The 24,510-nt window shown below is 41.4% G+C and overlaps 1 protein-coding gene across 10 annotated transcripts in view; it reads right to left on the bottom strand.

Annotated features, from left to right (window-relative positions):
- The window catches only part of ELAVL3 (ELAV like RNA binding protein 3), a 121,314-nt gene that overhangs the window by 12,842 nt on the left and 83,962 nt on the right, over window positions 1–24,510 (bottom strand). For 8 of the 10 annotated variants that reach the window (XM_081937022.1, XM_081937016.1, XM_081937019.1 and 5 more), the window contains 4 exons: window positions 7,308–7,411; window positions 6,347–6,500; window positions 5,408–5,633; window positions 733–771 (listed from right to left, as the gene is read on the bottom strand). In XM_081937022.1, the coding sequence (XP_081793148.1) occupies window positions 733–771; window positions 5,408–5,633; window positions 6,347–6,500; window positions 7,308–7,411 (523 nt within the window). The remainder of the gene's footprint in view (window positions 1–732; window positions 772–5,407; window positions 5,634–6,346; window positions 6,501–7,307; window positions 7,412–24,510) is intronic. The other 2 variants (XM_081937020.1, XM_081937021.1) reach the window with 1 other exon arrangement.

Here is a 24,510-nt window from a genome sequence, read left to right as displayed (position 1 = left end):
CATGAATTGAAAAACAAAATGGGTTATTGCTTTTCTGATATACTTTTAGAACAATCACTGACTTCTGCCCCACAAGCAATGGAATTAAATGAAACCAAGAAGCACCCAACACAATGAAATCTAAGAAACACAGGACCAAAAATCATAAAGAACAGCCAGTCATCTGAGCAAACAGCAAGCCCTTCTCTCAAACCAAACCCAAAACAGAACCAAAAGAACACATGAAAGACTATGGTGTGTCCTCATGACACACACATTTGAATTCCACAGCCTAAGTCAGAAATTGGAGGGATTTTAGCTTTTCCTTTCCAATTCAATTTCAATTCAATTGAGGAAAGTGTGGAAGGGTTATTGGGGTTTTTTTGGTGATTAAAAGGAAAAGATCAATATACAGGGAAAAGCACTGAATCAAGCAACCAAATGTTGTCTATGTGATGGTTTAAACATGGCTCAAACTGGGAAGGAAAATGGTCCTCCTCTATAGGAGACTCTGCCCCCTCCAAGTCTCAGTGCTGGGTCTGATCAATCACAACCCTCAGCTTCTTTTGAGTTTCTACAAAATGGAAGCATGGCTGTGTTGCAGGGAGGCCTTGGCAAGTCAGAAAAGGAAGTTCTTGGCTGGGGAGCGGGGTTTGCCCTGACCAATCACCTTTTAAAAATCCAGCCTTGTGCTGTAGGCCAAGGTGGGGAAGAGGAGGGGGCAAGGAGCGTAGGCTTTGGAAGGCTATTTACCTCTTGACGCCGTATGCCATGTTTAGCAAATTGTCGAGCCTGTGGGAGGAAGAGGAAGATGAGGAGAGGCCATTGTTAGTAGACAATCTCGTAACAAAAGGGTCTTGTGAGGTTATCTGCCCTGATTGTCAGTGCAACAGAAAGGCAGCACATGGATTCTGTCACTAACAGAAGTTGCCATTTAATGTGTTTGCACAACCTGAGCATCCTGAGGCCCTGGTGTCTTATAGCTTGGTTGGAGGGAAGTTCAAAAATAATAACAAGGATCAGGTGAGGTGCTCTACGTATTTTTACACATTTATTTTTTTATGAGACTAGAAAGTGTGGGCATTAAGTACTAAAGGGCGGTGAAAGTTGTATTTCAAACATCACAATGAGGATGAGGATGTTTCTGACACTCATTCCTTTTAAAAACAAGATACATAAAGAATAGAAGCGTACATGGCAAACATGTTTATGGTTTCATTTTGGCATCCTAGCCCCATTTTCACAGTGGACTTTCCTTTCCACATGGTGGCCCAGATTTTATACAGTAACTCTCTTGACATGGGATCTACGTGCTGGCTTTATAGTACAACAAGATTCCCATTATCCTGTAAGATCAAAAGGTTTTTCTTTCTTTGGCAATATAGAACCACTGTGGTTGCTGGACAAAACCTCAAAGTGCCTTGGTTGTTAGAGCTTTCAGCTGTCAAAATCAAAGAACTTAAACCTTCTGAGTTAACTTTCCTGAATTTCTAATTAACCTGTGCCTATGTTAATTCATCTGTTCATCACCTGTACTTGTATGCTTTTCCAGAATTCTAGTTCTTCAAGGAACCTTGTGCAAAAAGGAAAATATTTTAAAAGCTTCCTTTCATAAATTGTGCATTTGAAAAATAAATAAATATTTGCACGCTTTGTACAATGTAGCATTTTTTTTCTACTACAGATTTAATCGCCTCAGAATTACAGTCCTTTTAACTGGGGCATTTTGCTGTTTTCCATGTTAATTATGTGATGGCAGAACTACATTGTCTAGGCCCAAGAACCTTGGTCTATATATTATATCTTTATCCAAAACTGTAAAATTAATTAGCCAAGGCACAGGGAAAGGGAAAAGAAACCCTTATGTTCACATGTTCCATGGGTTTGTATGGATTTTACACTATATGCCATGCAGATGCCATGCTTTTATATGTGATATTTATGTATGGGTAGAAATGCATGAGCAGCAAATTCAAATCAAGTGATCCTGAACTACCACTCAATCTAGTCTTAATGCACATACACAAGGCATACACAGCTCTTCATCAAACAGATTGGAAAAGTAACTACATTCCTAGCAAATTCCTTTTTTCATGGATTTACATCTACTGAATATAGATTGTTTTAGCAGATTTGGTAGAAAATAATTACTGGATCAAGTATTCTGAATTTTGGGGCAGATTTATATACAGGATTCCTGGATTCTATCTATCCACAACTATAACTTGAAACTATTGGAGATTATTTGATGGTTAGAGTATCATTCTAGACAAAAAAACAGGAAATACTTGTGCTGGGTTGATACTTTTGTCTTCTGTCTCTACAAATCAAGCCAAATATAATGCAATAAAGCATTACATGCATTTTCAAAATAATTTGAACGTGAATTGAAAGCTATTTGACTCCCAGACAGGTAATTTCAGTGATAATATTACACATGGACCATTTTACCTGAGAGGTAATCCCCAAATCCGTTACACACAGGTTTAGAAATACCTCATTGAAATAGGAGAAAATGGACTAGCATATTTTACAATTGTGAGCAACTGCTTTTTTTGAGTCCTTCAATGAAGAATGTTAAATAAGCCATGTTATCACACAAAGCTAGTTGGCAGACAACTAGAAGACAAAAGATACAATTCAAAGAACACTTACTGTCCATCATGACTAGTTGACCACTACTTTAAATGCTTTACAATTTAGTCAGAAGGGGCAGGACTGTTATTACTGTTTTGCCTTCATTTGGCCTACAAGGAATTCCCTGAAATTTATATTTTAGGGACTGTTTTCCTCAGGAATTATCTCTCCCAGCTCCTGGATAATAGACATTGGCTGCACAAAATATTAATCCAGAATCCTGGCATAGCATCAGGGGTAAGTTTACTGCTCTACAGTGTCTGATCACATTCAGTGTCGGAAGTCAGGTATCTGAGATGAATTCCTATCCCAGAATTTGGATCAACAAATTTCCATTGCGATATTTCTAACTATATAGCTATTGAGCTTGTAGGACAAGTCAAGTGGCGAAAATCAGGCAGACAGCCAAGCCCTAAAAGTATATTCATAACAATCAGCAGGATTTTAGAACTTTCAACTTTGCCTCTGATGTAAAGGTGATTGTTATCAACAATTGATCAACACATGAAACAACCTTTGGTTTTACTCTTCAACTAAGCCACAACTGATAACCAACTCTCAACTAGCATACCAGAGAATTAGATTACCTATGCTTTATAAAAGAATGGGAAAATGAGCTGCAACAAAAATGCATGATGAATTAAGATATTGTTTTTTTTCTTTGCCTCTGCCTTGTGTCTTTTAAGTTTGAAACACCAAAAAACACAATGCAAAATTATTTACAGCTCCCAATAGATTGAGAGCAAAAATGACTAAGCCCAGGTCAACCTCTTAGAAATAAATATCCTTGAATTCCATCTCACAATGTAGTAATAATCTCCGAAGCAGAAGGAAACATCTATAATGGCTCCCTGGGAAATACACACACACACACACACACACACCTCTTGCTCAGTACGAACAAGAAGCCTAAAGAACAAGTAAAGTTTTTTTTAAAAAATTAGAGGATAGAAATGCTCACTGTTTTAGTTCTGTCCTCTTCTATAAGCCAGTATGCTATTTTTTACAGTCTTTTCTACCAAAATCGAGCATGCATAATTCATATCAAAATCCCTTATTCTTGGCAATACTGCCTAGTATGGAACTGGCTAATAAAATCCATCATCCATGCTATCTTGACCTCCCTTCAACAAATCAGCTAGCCATGGAAAGTACAATTTCATAGAGTCATCTGTAACACAATAGCTCCCTGCTTCAGACCATTCCTGAGGAGGCCTCTAGTCTTGGCATTTAGCACTGCAAGCTTATACTGGTGGATAGGAAATATGATAGACTCATACCTAAAAAGCTAATGTTGTGCCACAAATATAGACTATGAAGTGTTTCACCATCTCAGTTGTTCAGCTGAGTCATAAAATGGGACCATTAGCTACCGTAAATTGGAAGGATGAACAACTGCTGAGCCTTGGAGATACCATGGGTGATGAATAGAAATACCATATGAGTGCCACACAATGTTACATGAAAAGGGATAATCTTACATGATTATTTTTCCACAAGAGTATGGGAAAAGGATATGTAAATCCATGTACCTTACATTACCAGAAGTGAAAATTTAATAAATCTACTTCTCCAGTTGTATTTCAATATTTAAGCCTTGATTACAAATGGAAAAGTAAACTTCTGCATTATCTTTACATAGAATGGGCAGTTTTTCTATACTGCTGTGTAAAGAAAACATATTATGTCTGAAAGAACCCTAGCACACAAAATATGTGAGAAACAGAAGAAAACATCAAATACTGAATGTGTACTATATACACAGATTTCAAGATGCAAGCAGACATTCCAAAACAAAATGAGTGAGAATTTTACACCATTTTTGTTCTGGTTATTCAAGTATCTTCCAAACTGATCAGAACATAGGCTAAAGAATTCTGCAGGGCAAAATCTATTTCTGTTTACCTGTAGCATGAAAAAGATTCTAAGAACTCACAGGTAAATGTTTTCAGGAGCCTTGGTTTTTCTTCCTTGTTAGATAGCATTGCCCAGACTGTTCTTTTTTTTAAAAATGGCACTCTAATTATGGAAGAGAAATCTGGCAACCCTTTAGGTTCAACATTAAAACTCAGTCTCCAGTTACATTAGCAGAGTTAGAATACCAGAAATTCTTGGGTAGGACAAGAGTCATTGCTACAAAAATTGCTAGGAGAAAGATATTAAAGGTATTAAAAAACGACTTGACTCAGAACTACCTGTACAAATCTCTCCTTTATCAAAAGTGATTTTCAGATGTTTGTTCTACCTTGGAGTGTTTGTTCCAGCAGACTCCTCCTTGCAGCAGCCTAGCCAGCCAGAGGACTCCTCATAAAAACAAATCTTTGCAGACTAAGTAAAGCATAGAAAGAGTTTTGTGCTTCCCTTTTACAGGGAAAAACAATTTCTTTCCTTTTACACTGTTTTATGGCCATCAGTTGTAAATATAAGGCTTTATCAGGAAAAGGAAGAGATCCAAAGTATCTTAAGGAACAGTCTGCAACATGAGAACTGTTTATCTGACCCAAGCCCCATAGATTATTTTTTGGAAGAAACATTTTGTTAAGAAACAACTGGTATGATTGTGCCATGGGGCTGTAGAAGGAAACAAGTGTTTCCTATTTATTATATTTGTTTGTGGACTAATGGTACCCAGATGTGACAGACTAAAGATAAGACTAAAGATGAATGTCTCCAAGTGTGGGATCTGAAAATACATCTCCCTTAAGCAGAGGGACAACAGCTACAAGGCACTGGGTGAAGAGAAGACCTGACCACTCAGCCTTCCAACAAAGGAGAGGGCAACATGTCTCACCTGAATCGCTGAGTTTGGTGGTGCAAAGGCCCTGTGTACCGCCGGGCTGTTGTCTGATACAGGTGTGTGAGTAATGCTTGCCCTGTCTTCTGGCTGGGGTTATTGGCAAACTTGACTGTGATGGGCTCACTAGCACCCAGCGGTTTCTGTCCATTCAGCCCCTTGATGGCTTCCTCAGCTTCTATCCTCTTGTCAAAGCGGATGAATCCCACGCCTCTAGACACACCTACAAATGGAGAAATTGAGGCATTAATGCTGATTACTACATATTCTGATTGTTTAGGCAACAACAATGTCTCCTAGCTAAAGCAGAGATTTCAACTTTTAGTAGCTGAAATTGGTTGTAATTTTGAGCGTTGTTACTGGTTTTAATTTTCCAGAAGAAGGCAACTGTTTGCAATGAATTCGGCAATCTTTATAGACCAATTGCTACTCTTAGGCATCTCCTTTCTTTCCTTTGTTTTTCCTAGCTTGAGAGGGAACCACAATCTATATTGCTCAGTGGTTCCAAAACAGGTTGACGCAGCTGAATCAAAGCTCAGTCTAGGAACATATTTAAATATTTTTGGGCATATGTAGAATTTAGATTTTTCTCTGTGACATTATGAATGATAGGTCTCATTTATTTCTAAAATGAGAACTATCTGGCAGAGTTCTTTGCTTGTCACTGCAGAAGTAAGAGTGATCCCTATATAACAGAGAGATACACATCAGCAGTAAATATATATACATTTGAGCACATGACTTCATACAAACAGCATCATACAAAGTATTTATTTATTTTACATAAGTAACAATACTTACAAATATATGCACAACCCTCAATGTTTAACATAGCCTGCTTTCTTACACTGCCCCTCTACCTGCTTTAATCCCCTTGGCATTCACCTCTCAACACTGGCACACCAGTGTGGGGTAAAATCCCTGCTCTTGTGTTACCTGTGACCTGATCCACAAGGATACGGGAGGTGATGATGCGTCCATACTGTGAGAAGAGCTGCTCCATCTCTTTCTGGCTCATGGTTTTGGGCAGGCCACTGACATAGAGATTGGCATCACGGATGGAAGCAGAGCTCGGCCGTGCGTAGGACACCTGGTGGAAAGGAGGGCATAAGTTACAAGAGCCATCAGGAAAGAAGCAAAGAACAATCTTCTGAATTCTATTCTCACATCAAAAGAAGTAACCTTCTATCATAAAACAAAACAAACAACACTTTCTTTGGAGGGGAGCCAAGATTCCTATTTATTGGTACTGTTTCTTTACCTCTATTTCCTTTCTCTACAAGTCCTTTTTTCCATGAGCATTTGGTGTGTGTGTGGCAATATCCCTGTGTATATTTAGAAGATAAGATCGTCTAATTACAAAATTAGAATGGCACACAGCAAAGGGCCAGGCTCAAGCACACGGAGGGGCTCTTTCCACGAAACAAATTGTGCCCCAGGAAACCCTTTGAAAATAAAAGTGAAGAAAGGCTGCAACCCAGTGTTTGGTAGTAAAGTGTGCCCATAGTGAGTAGGGAAAAAACCCCACCCCCTTTTGGGTCAAAAAGCAAAGTGTTACCATCAATCAACGTTATGTAATAAACTATGCCTATGCGGGTATTCTCAAAACTCTAAATGAGCCACAGTCCCAGAAGATTAAAGATGTAGTTCTTTAAATCTTTAAAGGTGAGGTGGGGGAGTCAATTTGGTATAATAGTGAAAGTGTTGGCATAAAATCCAGGAGACTCTGAGTTCTAGTCCTACCATTTGGGTGATTTGGGGCCAATCATTCTCTCTCAGCTCAATCCATGATTTCAGGTTCACAGTTAGATATGATTGGGCACAAAAATAGAGAGTTCCTATCCCTCCCGAGCTCTGCTCTGCCATTAAGAGGAGTTTTCCCTCACACCCTCCTCACCTTGATTGTTTTTGTCTGCAGTTTGAGTCCATTCAAGGTGTTGATTGCTTTGTCAGCATCATTGGAATCAACATAGTTGACAAAGCCGTAGCCTAAACTCTGCCCTGGGAGTGCAGAGAAGAAGAAGAAAAATACAGTAAAGATGATGCTAAACAAGAAATGGGAATAAATAATTTTCTGACAAACCTACCCTGAACAAAAATAATCAGATAATAATATTTCAAAAAAGACATGGTGATGGTATAAATGTAAACTATTTCTCAGTTCCGGAATATGCAACATTTGTGCATTGAACACAACATCCAATCTCTGGATAATGAATGCAAACACTTATGCTGGACAACTCTCAAATACAAAAATACACTAAAATAAAATTCTGGTAAAGCTTTTATCTCAAGAGAAATCTACTTTATTCTCCAAGGAATAACTGAAAGGGAACAAAAAGAGTACTATAAGTTGTGGGAGAATACAGTAAGTGGCTGGGTCCACTTCATTCAGTATATTGAGTGTCTACTGTAATAATAATGTCACAATCACACAATAGGCCTCAATCAAATCCAGGTGTCTATGGTCTAAAATTTAATTTCCAGCCAATATGATTATTGCAGATGAGATAACAAGTTTGATGCAGTATCTGTGTGATGGCAGTGAATAGATTAGGTTTTTTCAGGTGATTCAAATTTATTGTACTAGTATAGAAGAGATTGTATTGTACTTTGCTTCCTTCCCTCTATCACTTAGGTAAATATATATTGCATTTCATTCTGCTTGTCCTAAAATAATATTCTTGGGAACTAAGAATGCTATAATATTTATCAACTCTACATGGAATCAATTCTGCCGATTCCATCCCATCTGTGACGCACTCATATACACACTATATAGGTAGTCCCTGCATATGGACAGTCATTGGGACCAGAAACTCCAACACTAAGCAACATGGTCTAAGGCATGATGCCACGTGATGATGCTTATTTATGACCACAGCTCCAATAGTCTCCTTTGCCATTATTAAGCGAATCCTGTATAGTGGCAGTGTCCCAGTGGTCACATAATCACCATTGGTGCCCATCTGCTGGTTCCCCATTGAATTTGCTTGTTGGAAGCCAGCAGAGAAAGCTGCAAATGATGATCACATAACTGCAAGATGCTGCAACATCATATCTGCAAGCTGGTTGCTAAATGCCTGAATCATGTGACCATGCAACAGTCATAACAAGGACCTACCCTAAATACCCTTCAATCAGAGTTATTGTATCTTTGAACAGTCACTGAACTAGTGGACATTAAGTGAGGCCTACCTGTATAAATGTATGAATAAGCCATCTCCTATTTGCATATAACCATTCAGTCTCTCTTAAATAATGCTCTTTATGCTCTCCTTAAGGGACGCCGTGGCTCAGTAGCTAAGACACTGAGCTTGTCAATCAGAAAGGTTGGCAGTTCAGTGGTTTGAATCCCTAGCACCCCGTAATGGGATGAGCTCCCGTTACTTGTCCCAGGTTCTACCAACCTAGCAGTTCGAAAGCATGTAAAAAATGCAAGTAGAAAAATAGGAACCACTTTGGTGGGAAGATAACAGTGCTCCGTGCGCCTTCGGCATTTAGTTATGCCGGCAACATGACCACGGAGATGTCTTCAGACAATGCTGGCTCTTCGGCTTTGAAACACAGATGAGTACCTCCCCCTAGAATCGGGAACGACTAGCACATATGTGCAAGGGGACCATATGCTCTCCTTAAAGAAACATAGAAGTATATATCAATGGTTAATGGCCTAGACTAGAGGCATCCTACATTGGTCTATATCAATCAATCAATCAGAATAGAGCTGGAAGGGACCTTATAGGTCATCTAGTCCAACCCACCCCCCAAGCAGAAGACCCTATATCCGTGATGGTGAACCTATGGCACGCTTGCCACAGGTGACATATGGAGCCCTCTCTGGGGGCACACCAGCTGTCACCCTAGCTTACCTCCACGAGTGCCTCCCGCTGGCCAGCTGATTTTTGGGTTTCTGCCACACATGCAGAAGACACACATGCATACACGGGGGGAGGGCAGGGGATCACGCATGCATGTGCAAAGAGAGCATGGATGTGTGTGGTCCCCCCCAGAGCCCCATTTCTGGTCCCAGGAGGCTTCATGGAGGCCTGCTATGCCCAAAACGGTGTGCAGAGGAGTCGTGCACGCATGTGCCGGGAAGGAAGGGTTGCAGGGGGGTGTCATGCGTGCATTGCATTATGGGGGTAGGCATGCTTGCATGCACTGTCTCTCTCTCTCACACACACACACATGCTTTCGGCATGCAAGGAGAAAAAGGTTAGCCATCACTGCCCTACACCATTTCTGACAAATGGCAGTTCAGTCTCTTCTTGAAAGCCTCCAGTGATGAAGCTCCCACAACTTCTGAAGGCAAGCTGTTCCATTGGTTGATTGTTCTCACTACCAGAAAATTTCTCCTAATTTCCAGTTTGAATCTCTCTGGCTTTTTTGGCTGCCGCCGCACACTGTTGACTCATATTTAAATGGTTGCCCACTAAGACTCCAAAATCCCTCTCATAGTTACTGCTATTAAGCCAGGTTTCACCCAGTCTGTACTTTTGGTTTTTCTTGACTAAGTGTAAGAGTTTTCTCTACATTGAATTTCATTTTGTTAGATTGGGCCCAGTGTTCAAGTCTGTCAAGATCCATCTGGATTTTGATTGTATGCTAGCTAATTCTGCCAGCTTAGTATCATCCGCAAATTTGATAAGTTCCCCTTCTATTTCCTCATCAAAGTCATTTATCAGTGACCTCAATCCTCAAACTCCTCAAACTTTCTCCATAGATACAGGTCTCACAGCAAAAAAAAAAAAAAAAAAAAGTTAAAATTAGCTATATAGCATTGAGTACCATGATAATGTCAAATACAAACATTTCCCAAAATTTTTAATAGTGACATTCATCCACATATTGTAACTCTCCCAGAGTTACTTCTCATGAAATGGGCTGCTATATACATTTGATTAATAAACAAAGATATTCACAGAGAAGAATTTTGAGTAGAAACATTGAACCAAGTATGCTTTGTTTCTAACATGTAATATAGCAAAGCTTCCAGAACTATTGTGAAAACAATAGGAAAATTTGTCCTATTATCCTGATTTTGGATAAGCAGTCTAATAAAAAGCAGGACCCCAAACAACTAATTAATTGTCTAAATAACTGAGCTTATCATTGAAACATGTTTCAAAGCATTTGTGCTGTGTCTGGCTCTCCACAGCCTGATGTTGAGATTTTAAGAAGTTGCTCTTGGTATAATTTCATTACGTAAGGCAACAGCATATTATCAGCAGCAAAAAATAAAATAAAATAAAATTGGAATGTATCACAAATGTTGAGATGTAGTTCAGTCCTGCCTAAAAGGAATGTTCCTATTCAAAGTTTTGTGGTATTACATGAATTCCCAATACATGTTCAAACTTCTTTATTCCAGACATTGCAAGCTAGAAGTAGCACAGCCACTGATTCTATTTAATTTATTTTGATTCTATTCCCTACTTTTCTTCACATTTACAGATCCCAAAATGAATTTATCTATCAGCAAATTGATTTATAGAATGCTAAGTATATTTCTGCCAACAGCATATTGGCTGCAAAATAGTGTTAATCCCATCTAATAATGATATCACTTGACTTTATGCTGGAGGTTGATTATCAATTTTACATAAAAGATAATGTCAGGCATGCCTCATTCTGTATCCAGAAAGAAAACCCCCAACTCCATTTGAACAGAGATAAAGGTACTTTTACTGGACATGAAATGAAAACAGCTAAAGAAAAGCAAGCTCTGAGGCAAAAAAGTGTACATATCAAATGTTTGCCTAGGACCCTCCCCCCAGTTACCCCAACCCAACGTCCAATCTGCAACTCCCAAAGGTGTCATATGGGGTGCATCTTCAAGTGGCCTCATTCAGCTGATATGCAGAGACGGTTGACCTTGACCAAGCCCAAACACAAGCCATCAGCATGCGCAGAAGATTATGAGAACATGATAACTCCTCCAGCACCTAGCAATTCCCCCCAAATACCATGAGCCCCCACCCTCTCTGTTACTATGGCAGCTGACAGCAAGCAAGCAAATTAGAGTCTGACATTCGGCCGTCCTGCAGAAAGGACATCATCCCTGGAGAAAAAGATAAAACAAACAACAACAACAATAACAAAACATATATACATCAAAATTAGGGTTTATCAGGGTACCTAGAATGGAATTTTTGCAAGAGTTTGGGAGCTCTGACATCGGACTTATTCACCCACTGAGCATGGGATGGAGGGAAATGTTTCCAGGTCACTAAATACTGTATTCTCCCCCTATGTTTCCTGGAATCCAGGATCTCCTTAACCTCAAAATGTTGTTCCCCTTTGATAAGGAGTGGGACAGGAGGTGGGGTTTGGGGTGAACACATTAAAGACATGTGTTCTGGTTTCAGTAAGTTTACATGGAACACGGGATGGATTCCCCTAAGGGTCTTTGGCAATTCCAATTGCACTGTGACAGGATTCACAATTTTAACAATGGGGAAAGGACCCACATATTTAGGACCAAGTTTCTTCGACTTCTGGGTAGTCTAAAGAAACTTAGTGGACAAGAACATCATATCCCCAACCTGATATTCTTTTGGTTTCAACCTTTTTTAATCAGCTTGTCTTTTGTCTGCTTGGTGAGCCTCGTCTAAAACTTTACCAGTCATGGGCAAGAAATGTTGAAGCTGATCAATCCACTCAGATGAAGATAGGGTCTGTGATTTCTCCTGAGGCAATTCAGTAATAGGCACAAAATCCTGGCCAGATACTACTTTGAAAGGGGTCAATCCAGTACTGCTATGTACCGAATTGTTGTATGCTACCTCTGCATAAGGCAAGAGCTCAGCCCAATTATCCCGTTGATAATTGACCTAACACCTAAGATACTGCTCTAGAACCGAGTTAGCCCATTCACAAGCCCCATTTGTATGCGGATGGTGGGCGGAGCTTAGGCCCTGCGCGGAGCCTATATTAACTTCAGGAACTCTTTCCAGAAGAGGGAGGTGAATTGGACCCCCCTATCTGAAATAATGCATTCAGGAACTCCGTGTAACCTATACACATGTAGGATAAACAGTTTAGCCAGTGTTTTAGCCAACGGAATTTTGGAGCAGGGCACAAAATGCACTTGCTTGGAGAACAAATCTGTGATCACCCAGATGACGGTATTTCCAAGGCTTTCTAGTAACTCAACAATAAAATCCATTGATATCTCCTTCCATGGTGCACCGGGTCAGGTGACACTTTGAAGTAGTCCTTCAGGTTTACCTGGAGGTCGCTTCGCAGCCGCACAAACAGGACAACTAGCAATGTAGGATTCTATGTCATTTTTCAGAGTGGGCCACCAAAACTGTCTTTTAACCAAATGTAATGTTTTCATGAACCCAAAATGTCCAGCCATTTTTGAGTCATGGGCCTGTTGAAGGACAACGCTTTTTAGACTAGCAGGTACATAGAGCTTGGCTCCTACCCACGCAAGGCCATCCTGCATGGTGCACTCATTGGAGTGTAATTTTCTGTTACAATGAACTAACCATTCATCAGATGCAAGGCCTTCCCTCAGCCTCTTCGTCAAATCAGTGGGCACCTCCAAATCCACTTTCCCCTGGCTCCTGGTGACCACTGGAGCTGCTAGGTGTTTGGCGGGAATGACTGGATCACCACCCACCTGGCACTGTTGTACTGGGGTAGCCCGGACAAGGCATCAGCCATAAAGTTCTTTCCCCCAGGGAGGTATTTCAGTGTAAAGTTAGAACAGTTAAAATGCTGTGCCCAGCAAACTTGCTTAGGCGACAATTTCCGCAGAGTTTTCAATGCTTCAAGTTTTTTATGATCAGTCCATACCTCAAATTGGTGTTAACCCCCTCAAGGAAATGTCACCAAGTTAGTAGGGTCCACTGGACTGCAAAAGCTTCTTTTTCCCAAATTGCCCATCTTCTTTCTGTCTCCGTTAACTTTCGGAAAGTGTAGGTGCAGGGTTGCAGGTTCCCATCTGCATTTGTTTGAAGGAGCACTGCCCCCACGGCCACATCGCTTGCATCTGCTTGGACCACAAATGGTGCATCCATGTCAGGGTGTTTTAAAACAGGTTCAGCTGCAAACAGCCGTTTCAATTTCTCAAAGGCTGCTTGACATTCCATAGTCCACTTCAAAGGCTTACTAGGCCTTGGTTTGGCTTCTCCCTTTGACTTTAGGAGGTTCGTAATTGGCAGTGCAATGCTAGCGAATGAGGGAATAAATTGGCAGTAAAATTGGCAAATCTCAAAAAACTTTGTAGCTCCTTGCGGGTGCGGGGGGCTGCCCATTCTGTAACAACCTGGGCATTCTCCAGATCCATTTCAATATCCTCATGAGAAATGCAGTACCCCAAATATTCAATTTTCTCCTGGTGGAGAAAATTTGGCATAAAGTTCAGAGGCTCAGAGTTTTTTCAGGACTGAGCGCACAAGTTTACATGTTCCTCTAGTGCAGTGGTTCCCAAAGTGGGGGGCGGTGGGATGACTTAGGGGGGGGGGCGCTAAGAGGCAAGGGTGGTGGCAGGGGGTGCTAAGAGGGCGAGGAAAAAAACATGTATTGTGTTGGCTGCAGAGGGCGTCGCCCCTAGGTTGGTAGCTTCCCCTTAGCTAATTCTCAGATGGAAAGGAGAAACTTGCCGAGCAGAAGATGGACTGTTTAAAGTCCATCGGCACAGGCAGAAGGACGAAATTACCCAAATTACCTGGAAATAGCTGCGGGTTTCCCTTTAAGCAACATCACCACCCTCCCCTCCAATCACTGCCTTCCTCCCAGGAGAGGAGCATGCACTGCTTCAATCACCCACCCCCCAACACCGCCGCTGTCTTAACCTTGGCTTGTGAAAAGGTTTTTTTTTAACGGTCAGTGGGTAGAGAGATCGTGCATGGTTTTGTTAGGGGGGGAAAACCCCACCAATCGAATTCTAGTTGATCTTGCGAGAGAGTTCTTTGCCATTGGTTTAAAAAACCATCACATATTTCGTGCCATCATTTTCCTTTGCATGGAGATGCTGCTGGGTGAAATTAACTGGGGGGAGGGGGTGATGAGCGGAAGTACGGTCGCTCCCTTTTGGTGGTGTGGATTTTGGTTAGGGAGGTTTGGATTACCAGCAGGAGGGAGCTCGCATTGCAATCTTCCATTTCTAGCCTTGGAAATATGGGTGTTGTTAAACTCACAGGAGCTTTCTTTGATATAGGTATAGTATACTATATGTATATACTACTATAGTATAGGTCAGGACTTGGCAACTTTAAGACTTGTGGACTTCAACTCCCACAATTCTCCAGCCAGCATAGCTGGGAGTTGAAGTCCATAGCTGTCTAGAGAATTCTGGGAATTGAAGTCCACAAGTCTTAAAGTTGCCAAGTTTGAAGACCTCTGGTATAGGTTCTCCTGCTTGAGCAGAGGGCTGGACCAGAAGACCTCCAAGGTCCCTTCCAGCTCATTTATTCTAAAGCAATGGTTCTCAACCTTCCTAATGCCACGACCCTTTAATACAGTTCCTCATGTTGTGGTGACCCCCAACCATAAAATTATTTTCGTTGCTACTATGTAACACCAGGAGCCACAAAACCTGGGTGGGTGTGGCCAACTCAACATCACTCCCACCCAGTCACATGACATCCCCCCCCAGACATGCCTACCAAGGTTTCATGGCTCAGTGTTTTCTGTGGGAATAGGGTCTCTCCCTCTTCTCTCCCCCGCCCTCTCATTTGTTTTTCTCTATTTTTCCTCTCCTTTTCTCTTCTCTCTTTCTTTCCTTCCTTCCCTTTCCCTCTTTCTTTTTCTTTCTTTCTCATTGAATACGATAGCAAATCCAAAAAGTTATTAATTGTAGGAAATTGCTTCTCTGTAATCTTCTTATAATGAACTCTAAGTTGATAGAAGCTGGCAAGATTGTACTAACAGCAATAGGATATATATTTTGATTTCTTTTGAGTTTGACAATATAATACATTATTCCAAAATTATAAATAATATTATTTTCAGATGCATTTTTTTGCCATCTCTGTTATTTTCTTTTTAAAAAAATCAGACTTGCTTCCAATTTGTGCCTTCTGGCAAACTGCAGTTTTCTTGGCAAAAGATCTAGCTTGCCATTGCTTTCGTCATAGATCTGAAAACATTAGTTTCTTTCTTTGTTTGTTTTCTTTTCCTTTCTTTCCCCCTTATTTGTTTCCCTCTCTTTTCCCTCTCTCTCATTCTCTCCCTTCAGCTCTCTTTCATTTCTTTCTCCCTCTCCCCCTTCTCCCTCTAATTTGTTTCCCTCTATTTTCCTTCTCTCCCGTTCTCTCCTTCCACTCTCTTTCATTTCTCTCTCTCTCTCTTTCTCCCCTTTTCTCTTTCATCTCTTTCTTGAGCGTGCAAGCAAAATACCCTCCTGGGCCAGGATCACGGTGGTGGGGACAGCGACTCCTCCCGCTGCCGCCACTGAGAAGTGAGTAGCTGGCTGCGCTGCGCAGGAGACTCCTCAGCGCCAGACTCAGGTCGGTCCCCTTCATGTTGACTCAGGAAAGAGCCGGAGCAGTCATCTCTGGATGCAGAGTTCCAGAGCCCTGCGCAAGGAGAGCTCTTCCCTCCCTGCACCCAAACAGCTGCTGCTGCTGCTCCCCATTCTCCTCCTTCCTGAGCCAACACGAAGGGGACCGTGGCTTGCGCTGACCTGAGTGGCGCTGAGGAGTCTCCTGCACTGCGTACCCAGTTACTCACCTCATTGCGCAGTGGTGACAGCAGGAGGAGAGTTGTTGTCTCCTCCACCTTGATATTTTCCTCGCGTGCACACTCGCAAGAGATGAGCACGAGAAAAGGGCTGGAGCTCTTCCCGACACTGAGTTGCCTGCGAAGGACGCGGAATCGCAAAAGCAGGCAAGAGGCTCGTGCCTTCTCGGGGCGGAGAGCAGATTGCGCGATAGAGTCAGCAGGGAGCCGCAGGAGAGGGGGTAAAGCCTATTAAGACTGTTACCCATGCTAAGCATGGGGAACAGTTTTAATAGGGAATCTCAGCGTACGTGCATCCCACTTTCCTTTATTTTATTTTCCCCACCTTGTTTTACGCCTCAGAAATGGTACCTCCTGGCTTCCGTAGCTCTACCCATCAACCTCCATCACTTGGAGCGAGCTGCTTTCCCAGCGTCTCTCTTCTCCCCCTCCTCACCTCCATTCCGGCTCCTACTCCCCCCCCACACACCCCTCTCCTTCCGCCACGTGGGGAACCCAAGCCGCTCCTTCCCTTCAGGCTGGCTTCTCGCCAGCCTCTCTGCGGGAGGCTCCTCGGTGACCCCTGTGAAAAGGTTGTTCAACCCCAAAAGGGTCGTGACCCACAGGTTGAGAACCGTTGTTCTAAAGTTTATAAAAGCTCCACTCAATGCTGGTCGCAGGTGGATTTTCTTTTAGGATATGCGTTTGGTTTTTGAAATATCCCCATTCCCATCCTCTCTCCTTGCAGAATCACTGGTTTTGAATAGTTGGTTCGGCGAGCAGAAGTTTAGCCATTGAAACCACATAAGCATTTAAAGGCAGAATGTTTGTGTCGTGCAAAATAATTGGCAATCTAAAGGAGATAAGATTATATTGTATGCCTTTGTATGTGTGGATATGTGCACACATAGATTTTGCAGCAGGGTTAACAATGACCAGAGCACCTCTTGGTTAGCATAGCCAATAAGAAACTTGGCCAATAATATTAAGGCAAGTATGAGCAATTATCTGTCCATGGTTGCTTTAAAAAAATGACACCAGAGTTTCTTGCCATTTTTGGATGGTGACTGGATGAAAACAGTAATACAAATCTTAAAATTGAGATTTTTTAAAAAAAATCAAAAATTGATTGTACTTCAGTTCTGCTTAAACGTGTGATGTGAGTCAACTGTTTTTGATATTTAGACCACCAAATCTTAAAGACTATGCAGATGGTTTTGAACGGGTTAGTAGCAAAGCTAGTGTTGATATTGTGGAAATTAATGAAACTGAAAATTACAATGATGTTATTGCAGGGATGTGACTATCCAGCTAAAGTTGTTTCTCTGACATTCTAAGACTTAGATGTCTGAGTGATATCAGGATCTTCTTTTGATGGAAATTCCAGATTGGGTGATAAATCCATTTTCAGATACTGAGGAAGATGGGGTAGTGGAGGGACAACTCATAGAGCTGCAAAATGACATTGAGCTGAAGCCAAAGTTTAAGAAATCGTACCAAGAGTTTTGGTTACAAGAAGAAATTTCTGATCACTATCCTGCACTATGAACAGTGGTTAAGAAGCTCCTTGTTGCATTTCCAACATCATATTTGGTGGAACGTGGCTTCAGTGTGGTCATCCAACTTCTCTCCAAGCAAAGAAATCGACTCCAGAATACTGAACGTGGTGATTTAAGACTCCTGCTAAGCGACTTGAAACCAGACATTGGGAAACTAGTATCACTTCATCAAGCCCATCCATCACATTAAGAATTTACTGAACAGTGAAGTAGTTACTAAATTTTACTGAGTTTACTAAGTTACTAGTTACTAAGGTTCTTGATAAATGACTATCAGACTTTGAATACCTGATATCACTGGATCATGTTCAATAATTTTGTTGAATTAACATTAACTAAAAAGGTTTTTAAATTGGATTTTGAATAAATATGCAATTAATTGTTGCAGTTTTGAATTTTACTGTTACTATCTTCCTTCTGTCGTGCAAACCACCCAGTCACATGACCCCCCAGCCACGCCCACAGAACCGGTAGTAAAAAAAATTGAATTCCACCACTGGGTGGGGGGCACTGAGGATCAGTTTGTAGCACCAAGGGGGGCGGTGGACTGAAAAAGTTTGGGAACCACTGCTGTAGTGTTTCTATGTAGACGAGGATGTCATCAAGGTAAACTAACACCCCCTTATGCAGGTGTTCATGCAGCACCTCATTAGTCAACTGCGTAAAAACAGCTAGCGCCCCCTGCAGTCCAAATGGGAGTACTCTAAACTGGAAACAATCCAGAGGGCAGTTGAAAGCAGTCTTCCACTCATTTCCTGCTTTTATTCAGACTCTGTGGTAGGCCTCCCTTAAATTTAATTTAGTGAAAAATTTTCTTTTTGTCAAGTGAGCCAACATGTCCTTCATGAGGGGTAAAGGGTATACGTTTTCCAAGCAAATGGCATTCAAATTTTATAGTTCACACATAACCGAAGAGAGCTATCTTTCTCTTGAAGTAAGACAGGTGCGGCCACCCGTGACTTAGCAGGCTGGATGAACCCCCCTCTTTAAGTTTTTATCAATAAAGTTGCATAATTCCTCTAGTTTGCATGGGGTCATCGAGTAAATCTGTAGTTCAGGGAGTTTCTCCCCTGGGAGAATTTCTATGCTGCAGTCGGTGGCATGGGGGTTGGGGGGCTGGTCAGAAGCCCTTTCACTGAAAGCCTCTGAGGTCCCAGTATATTTTTGGAATTTTTTTCCTCCCCCTCAATCTTTTCACGTGAAAACGCTGCCAAGTCTGTTACAGCTCTAGCTAGGTGGGAAGTCTTCCCCTCCCCCTCTGTAGGCTTAGCTGAATGGATGTGTAGCCACCCCTTCTGCCAGTTCACCTGAGGGTTCCATTTCCATAGCCAAGGTAATCCCAATATGAGGGGCCGTTCCATCCCTGGCACCACGATGAAACTCAAGGATGCTTGGTGGTCCCCCATCCACATCTCTACTGGCTCAGTTATGAAAAGGGCTGCCCCTCAGCAACTGACCCATCCAACTGGCAAAAGGCGATGGGTACTTTCATAGTTCTCAGTCTTAAACCCATTTTTTCCACCACCTCTGGGCTGATTACACATCTGGTGCAGCCAGAATCTAAAAGGGCCAGCATCTTCCCCTGGGCACTGGTCGAGGGTACTTTTAGTTCTACTGGGATGGTCATGGGGCCCACATGAGGACTTACCAAGGGGTCATCATCAGAGTTTCACTTTCTCCCAAAGAAAGGAGGGATTTCTTATCCTCCTGGCCTGGAGGAAGGAAATCAGTGACTTCCACAACTTTAAGGGCTGTTTTGCGGTGCTTCCCTGGCTGCTTGTTGGGTTTCTTCCCTCCAGCCAAAGTTGGTTTTGGGCCAAGCTTAGAATAGCAGTTGGCAGCTCAATGGCCCTCCTTTCCACATTGAAAACACACCATTGTTCTGGGCTTGGTTGCTGACCCTCTTTTTTCTGCTCTTGGTGCTTCTTTCAGGGTAGCAGGGGTTTGTTCCAGCTGCTGCCTCCATGGTATCGATTTCTGGCTAGGTCAATTTTCACATCAGCTGCCAGCTCATACCAACATTGCAGGTCGCGCACACACACACACGCACACCGTTCACACAGCTCTGGAACACATCATCATTAAGGCCATCCATGTAGCTGTCCATCAAAGCCTCCTGAGACCACTGACGCATGTGCACAGACAGCTCACGAAACTCCTGAGTGTACTCTGCCACAAACCTCCATCCCTGGGTTAAAGTTTTCATCCTGGTTCTTGCCTTCCAATTTGTGAGGGGATCATTAAAGTGTGCCCTCAGGGCCATCATAAACATGTTGTAATCTCTCAGCTGGGGGGAATCATCATTATGTAGAGCCACCATCCAGTCAGCTGCTTTGCTCTCCAACGCCATAGTAACACTTCTCACTTTGGCAACCTCTGATGGGAACTCCTCTCCATACTCTTGCATGTAATTCCAGACTTGAACCAAAAAAATTCCCAGTGCTTTGGGATCTCCCCCGTACTTTACTCCAAGAGGAGGAATCTTTGGAATTCAACACCTTCGTGGGGCTAACCCCCCCCCTTGGGGGAGCTTGAACTGTTGCAGCAGCGGCAGTGGCTGGAACTCCTCCAGCTTGCCCAACCTAGAGCAGCTCCCAGGGCCGATTCGGGGTTAGCCAGGGTATCTGCTCCCCCCTCCTCCTGCTTGGCTAGTCCACTCTCTCTTTCAGCGTGACATTAGCGCATACGGCAATCCCCCCCAGGCTTCTTGTAAAAGTTCCATTCTAGGTATCCTGATAAACCCTAATTGTAATATGTTTTGTTATTGTTGTTGTTGTTTGTTTTATCTTTTTCTCCAGGGATGATGTCCTTTCTTCAGGAGGGCCGAATGTCAGCCTCTCCTTTGTTTGCTTGCTCTTGTAGTACATAGTAATGGGGAGTGTGGGGGCTTGTGATATTTGGGGGGGGGGGATTGCTAGGTGCTGGAGGAGTTATCATGAAGGGAGTTTTGTTCTCACCATCTTCTGCACATGCTGATGGCTCATGTTTGGACTTGGTCAAGGTCAACCGTCTCTGCATACCAGCTGAATGAGATCTTGCTTAATGTCAGGCATGCCTCCTTCAGTATCCAGAAAGAAAAACCCCAACTCCATTTGAATAAAGATAAAGGTACTTTTACTGGACATGAAATGAAAACAGCTAAAGAAAAGCAAGATCTGAAGCAAAAAAGCACAAACATGTACATATCAAATGTTTACCCAGGACTCTCCCCCCAGTTACCCCAACCCAATGTCCAATCTGCAACTCCCAAAGGTGTCATGTGGGATGCATCTTCAAGTGGCCTCATTCAGCTGGTATGCAGAGACGGTTGACCTTGACCAAGCCCAAACACGAGCCATCAGCATGCGCAGAAGATGATGAGAACAAAACACCCTTCATGATAACTCCTCCAGCACCTAGCAATTCCCCCCCAAATACCATGAGCCCCCACCCTCCCCGTTACTATGGCAGCCGATAGCAAGCAAGCAAAGTAGAGGTTGACAGATAAGAGAGAAGATTCAGTGCTACCTGCCCAGTCAAAATCCGAAGATGATTATTAGCCACCATCTATCCAAGTATAACCTTCTTTTAGGTCTAGAACCAGGAGGGGAAAAATCTAGATTAATGGCTGTTTCTTGAAGAATAACATTTAGTTTCTTCATTTGTACACATACATCATATTGAATTTCTCATTCCTAGGCCTGACAACAACCAGACATATGCTAGCCTATTTCTTTCACAATTTGCTTCAGAAAATAATCTAAATTATAAACCTGCAATAAAGCAGCATCTTGTTTCAAGCAATATTTCTTGGCAATTTTGTGACACTATATATTTTTATACTTTTTGTCAAATTCCTGTTTATATACTATACTACTTATATACTATATATTCAGAATGACTTTTTCTTCACATCTTTTACAGATCCCAAAATGCAATTCATCTGTGTATTAGCAAATTGATTTACAGAAGGCTAGGTATATCTCTGCACCCAGCGTATTTGCACAGCTCAATCAGATATCTTAAAGAAAAGCAAATTAACCTAATTCATACCTGTATGCTGGGTGGTGAAGGAGAATAACTACAATTGTAACTAATGCTGATGGCATAAAAGTCACAAAATTAAACATTTATCTCAAAATCAATTTTCCGCAGCTGATGTCTATGCTCCATTTGTAGATAAGTGATGAAATACAATCTAGATGAATTTGGAATACTAAATTATCAGAGTTAAAATGATGCATACTATTGATGCATGAGTGCTTCTCTAACTACTCTAATGTTATCTGGATCAGATTTCAATCCAGTGACATACCTAAGACTACCTTTATCTGAACACCTATTAGAAAAGAGTCAAATTAGCTTCTTGTTTGTTATACAATACAAGCTATCTGTCATGTTCTATTATGGTCTGTCCAAATCTCATTAAGACCTTCAAAACCATGTAGGAATTCATAGCAGATTGTTTTAAGGGAAAGGACTAGAAACCTGGAGAGTATGAATTCTACTTCTGCCTTATGCACAAAGCCAGCTGGGAAGGAGACAATGGCAACCCATTTCTGAAAAGACTTGCCAAAAAAACTGCAGCAGTTGTCCAGGCAGTCACAGCCAATTCTGGTGGTTGCCGTGGTTGCCATAAAAAAAGAAGGGGGGGGGAAAGCATTTTTTTTGTGAGATGATGGAGAGAGAGAGAGAGAGAGAGAGAGAGAGAGAGAGAGAGAGAGAGAGAGAGAGAGAGAGAGAATGAATCAGTTGATGAAACAAGATTACTACTACAAGGAAAATATATTTCCAACAAAAATCTTCACTCAGAATGGGTGCTTTCAGTACCACACAAAACTTGGTTGCTTTCAAATACCATGATACCTTTGGGGTTGATGAAAAAGATGCTGTTCTTCTTTGTTTAGGGGAAATTCTTCATGGCACAAGCTGGCAATTTCTTTAACTGACAGAAAACCATGGCAATTGCCAACCACATAGCAAATACCGTGGAAGGAACCAATCTAGTGGTTCAATGAAAGGGACAGTTTGTGCAGGTTTTATAACAGCAGACTTTAATAATTGAACGTCTTTTGATGAATCTAACAGAAACACAAATAAGCATCTCCAAATGTGAGATGCAATGCTCTTATTGTGGAGCATACAAACATACACAGCATACAGCTGAATATACTAACTGCTCACCAAGGGAAACACAGCAGTGTAAAGTTGCTCAATGAAATTTCCCTATGAGACAGAAAAGCCAGTAATATTGTGCTAATTTTTCCTGCAAGAAGGATTTTTGAGCTGTGACATCGAGACACTGATGTCATAGCTCTGCCCCTCTGCTACTTTCACACTGCCTATGTCCATTTACATGCAGTACTTTAGGAGTGCAATACTCATAGTTCCACATAAAGGTAACACAACATTTGAGGTCAATCTTATGACATTTGAGTTCTGTTTTGTACCACAGAAAACACCCATTCTGGGTGAAGATTTCTGTGATTGTTTCAAGGACATACTTAATGGAATATCACTTCAGGATTACTCAGAAATACTACAACACATGCATTATTTAAACCTTTTAGTTACTTACAATACAGGCAAACCATTGGTGGTAAGTATTTAAGTCACAAATATATTAGATGTAATGTGGGCCAATACATACTGGTTGCCATATGTTGTGAAAGAGGCTGAATTAAAAGAATATAATAAAATAAGCCCACTAACATTGATGCTATTAATATTTTCAAATAGGCTTTCCACAACCATTGTGGCATAAGTGAAGACTTAACATTCCTTGTCCTCCTGTGGTCTTGAGGAAGCTGGAAAAAATGGTAATCTGTCACACATAAATCTTTACTGAACTATGAAGGACTTATATTATTACTTATATTATTCACTTCAAACACTTCTCCTGATTACATGAGGATAGCAGAAAAGGCTGATTTTACTAACATGTCACATAATTTAACACTAGCTCTCAGTGTTTAGGATTCGAAAACCATTTAGAAATTCAGCGTTCACTAATTAGGATCTAGAGCAAGACAATTTCCTTGGGGGGAAAAAGCATCTTGTCTACCATCTGATAGTAAATTATTTCAACAATTACACATAATAATGTATCTTAAAGCAGCAACGTATTGATCTACAATTCAGTTTGCTATTAAAATTTGTATTTTAGTTAAACATGTTTAAAAAATTCACACATTTTAAAGTCTTATCTACAATAGGCAAATTGTACAATATTCTCAAAGCTTCTGCCTGAGTTTACTTGCCTCTGATATTTCACTAGATATGAATTCATGTATCCAATTCAAGAGCTCAGCAGACGCATAGGCTTAGCTGAAAGAGCCCATCTTATTTCCACAATTAAATTGCTGTAGTTTAATTGTTCCTAAACCGAATGAATGACGTCACCAGGAGTCAAAATCATCTTTAATTCTGTATACAGAGACAAATTTTTGTTACTTGTTTATGCTAAATTAACCAAACCTGAAAAGGTCACCTGCAATGTAGCCCGTTATTATTCAGTAATTTCAAGCGTTTATGGCACTTATTCTTTATGTAGTCCTAAGATTCACAACACTGAAAATACTGAAGTGAAAATAACAAAGAAAGCCTATAGCAGAAATTAAGATACTGTTTATCATATTTACATCCCACAAGAACCTTATACTAACTCTTAGTAGTGTGATCCCTTAAGCTAATAGCCAGTGGTTTATTTATTTATATTTATCACATTTGTTTGCCACCATCTCACCTAGAGGCGATTCTGGGTGATTGCAAACATTGCAAATAAAAATTTGAAGCAATAAATAATAATGAAATATAATTAAAAAGATAGGGAGGAAGGAATCAGGATGCACATAGAGAGAGTGGGGTCTGGTCTTAATCTGCCAG

This window comes from Natrix helvetica (genome assembly GCF_964273705.1).
Source record: "Natrix helvetica genome assembly, chromosome: 1".
Lineage (NCBI taxonomy): Eukaryota > Metazoa > Chordata > Lepidosauria > Squamata > Natricidae > Natrix > Natrix helvetica.
Note: the sequence above shows the minus strand (reverse complement) of the source record. Positions and strands in the feature narration are given on the sequence as shown.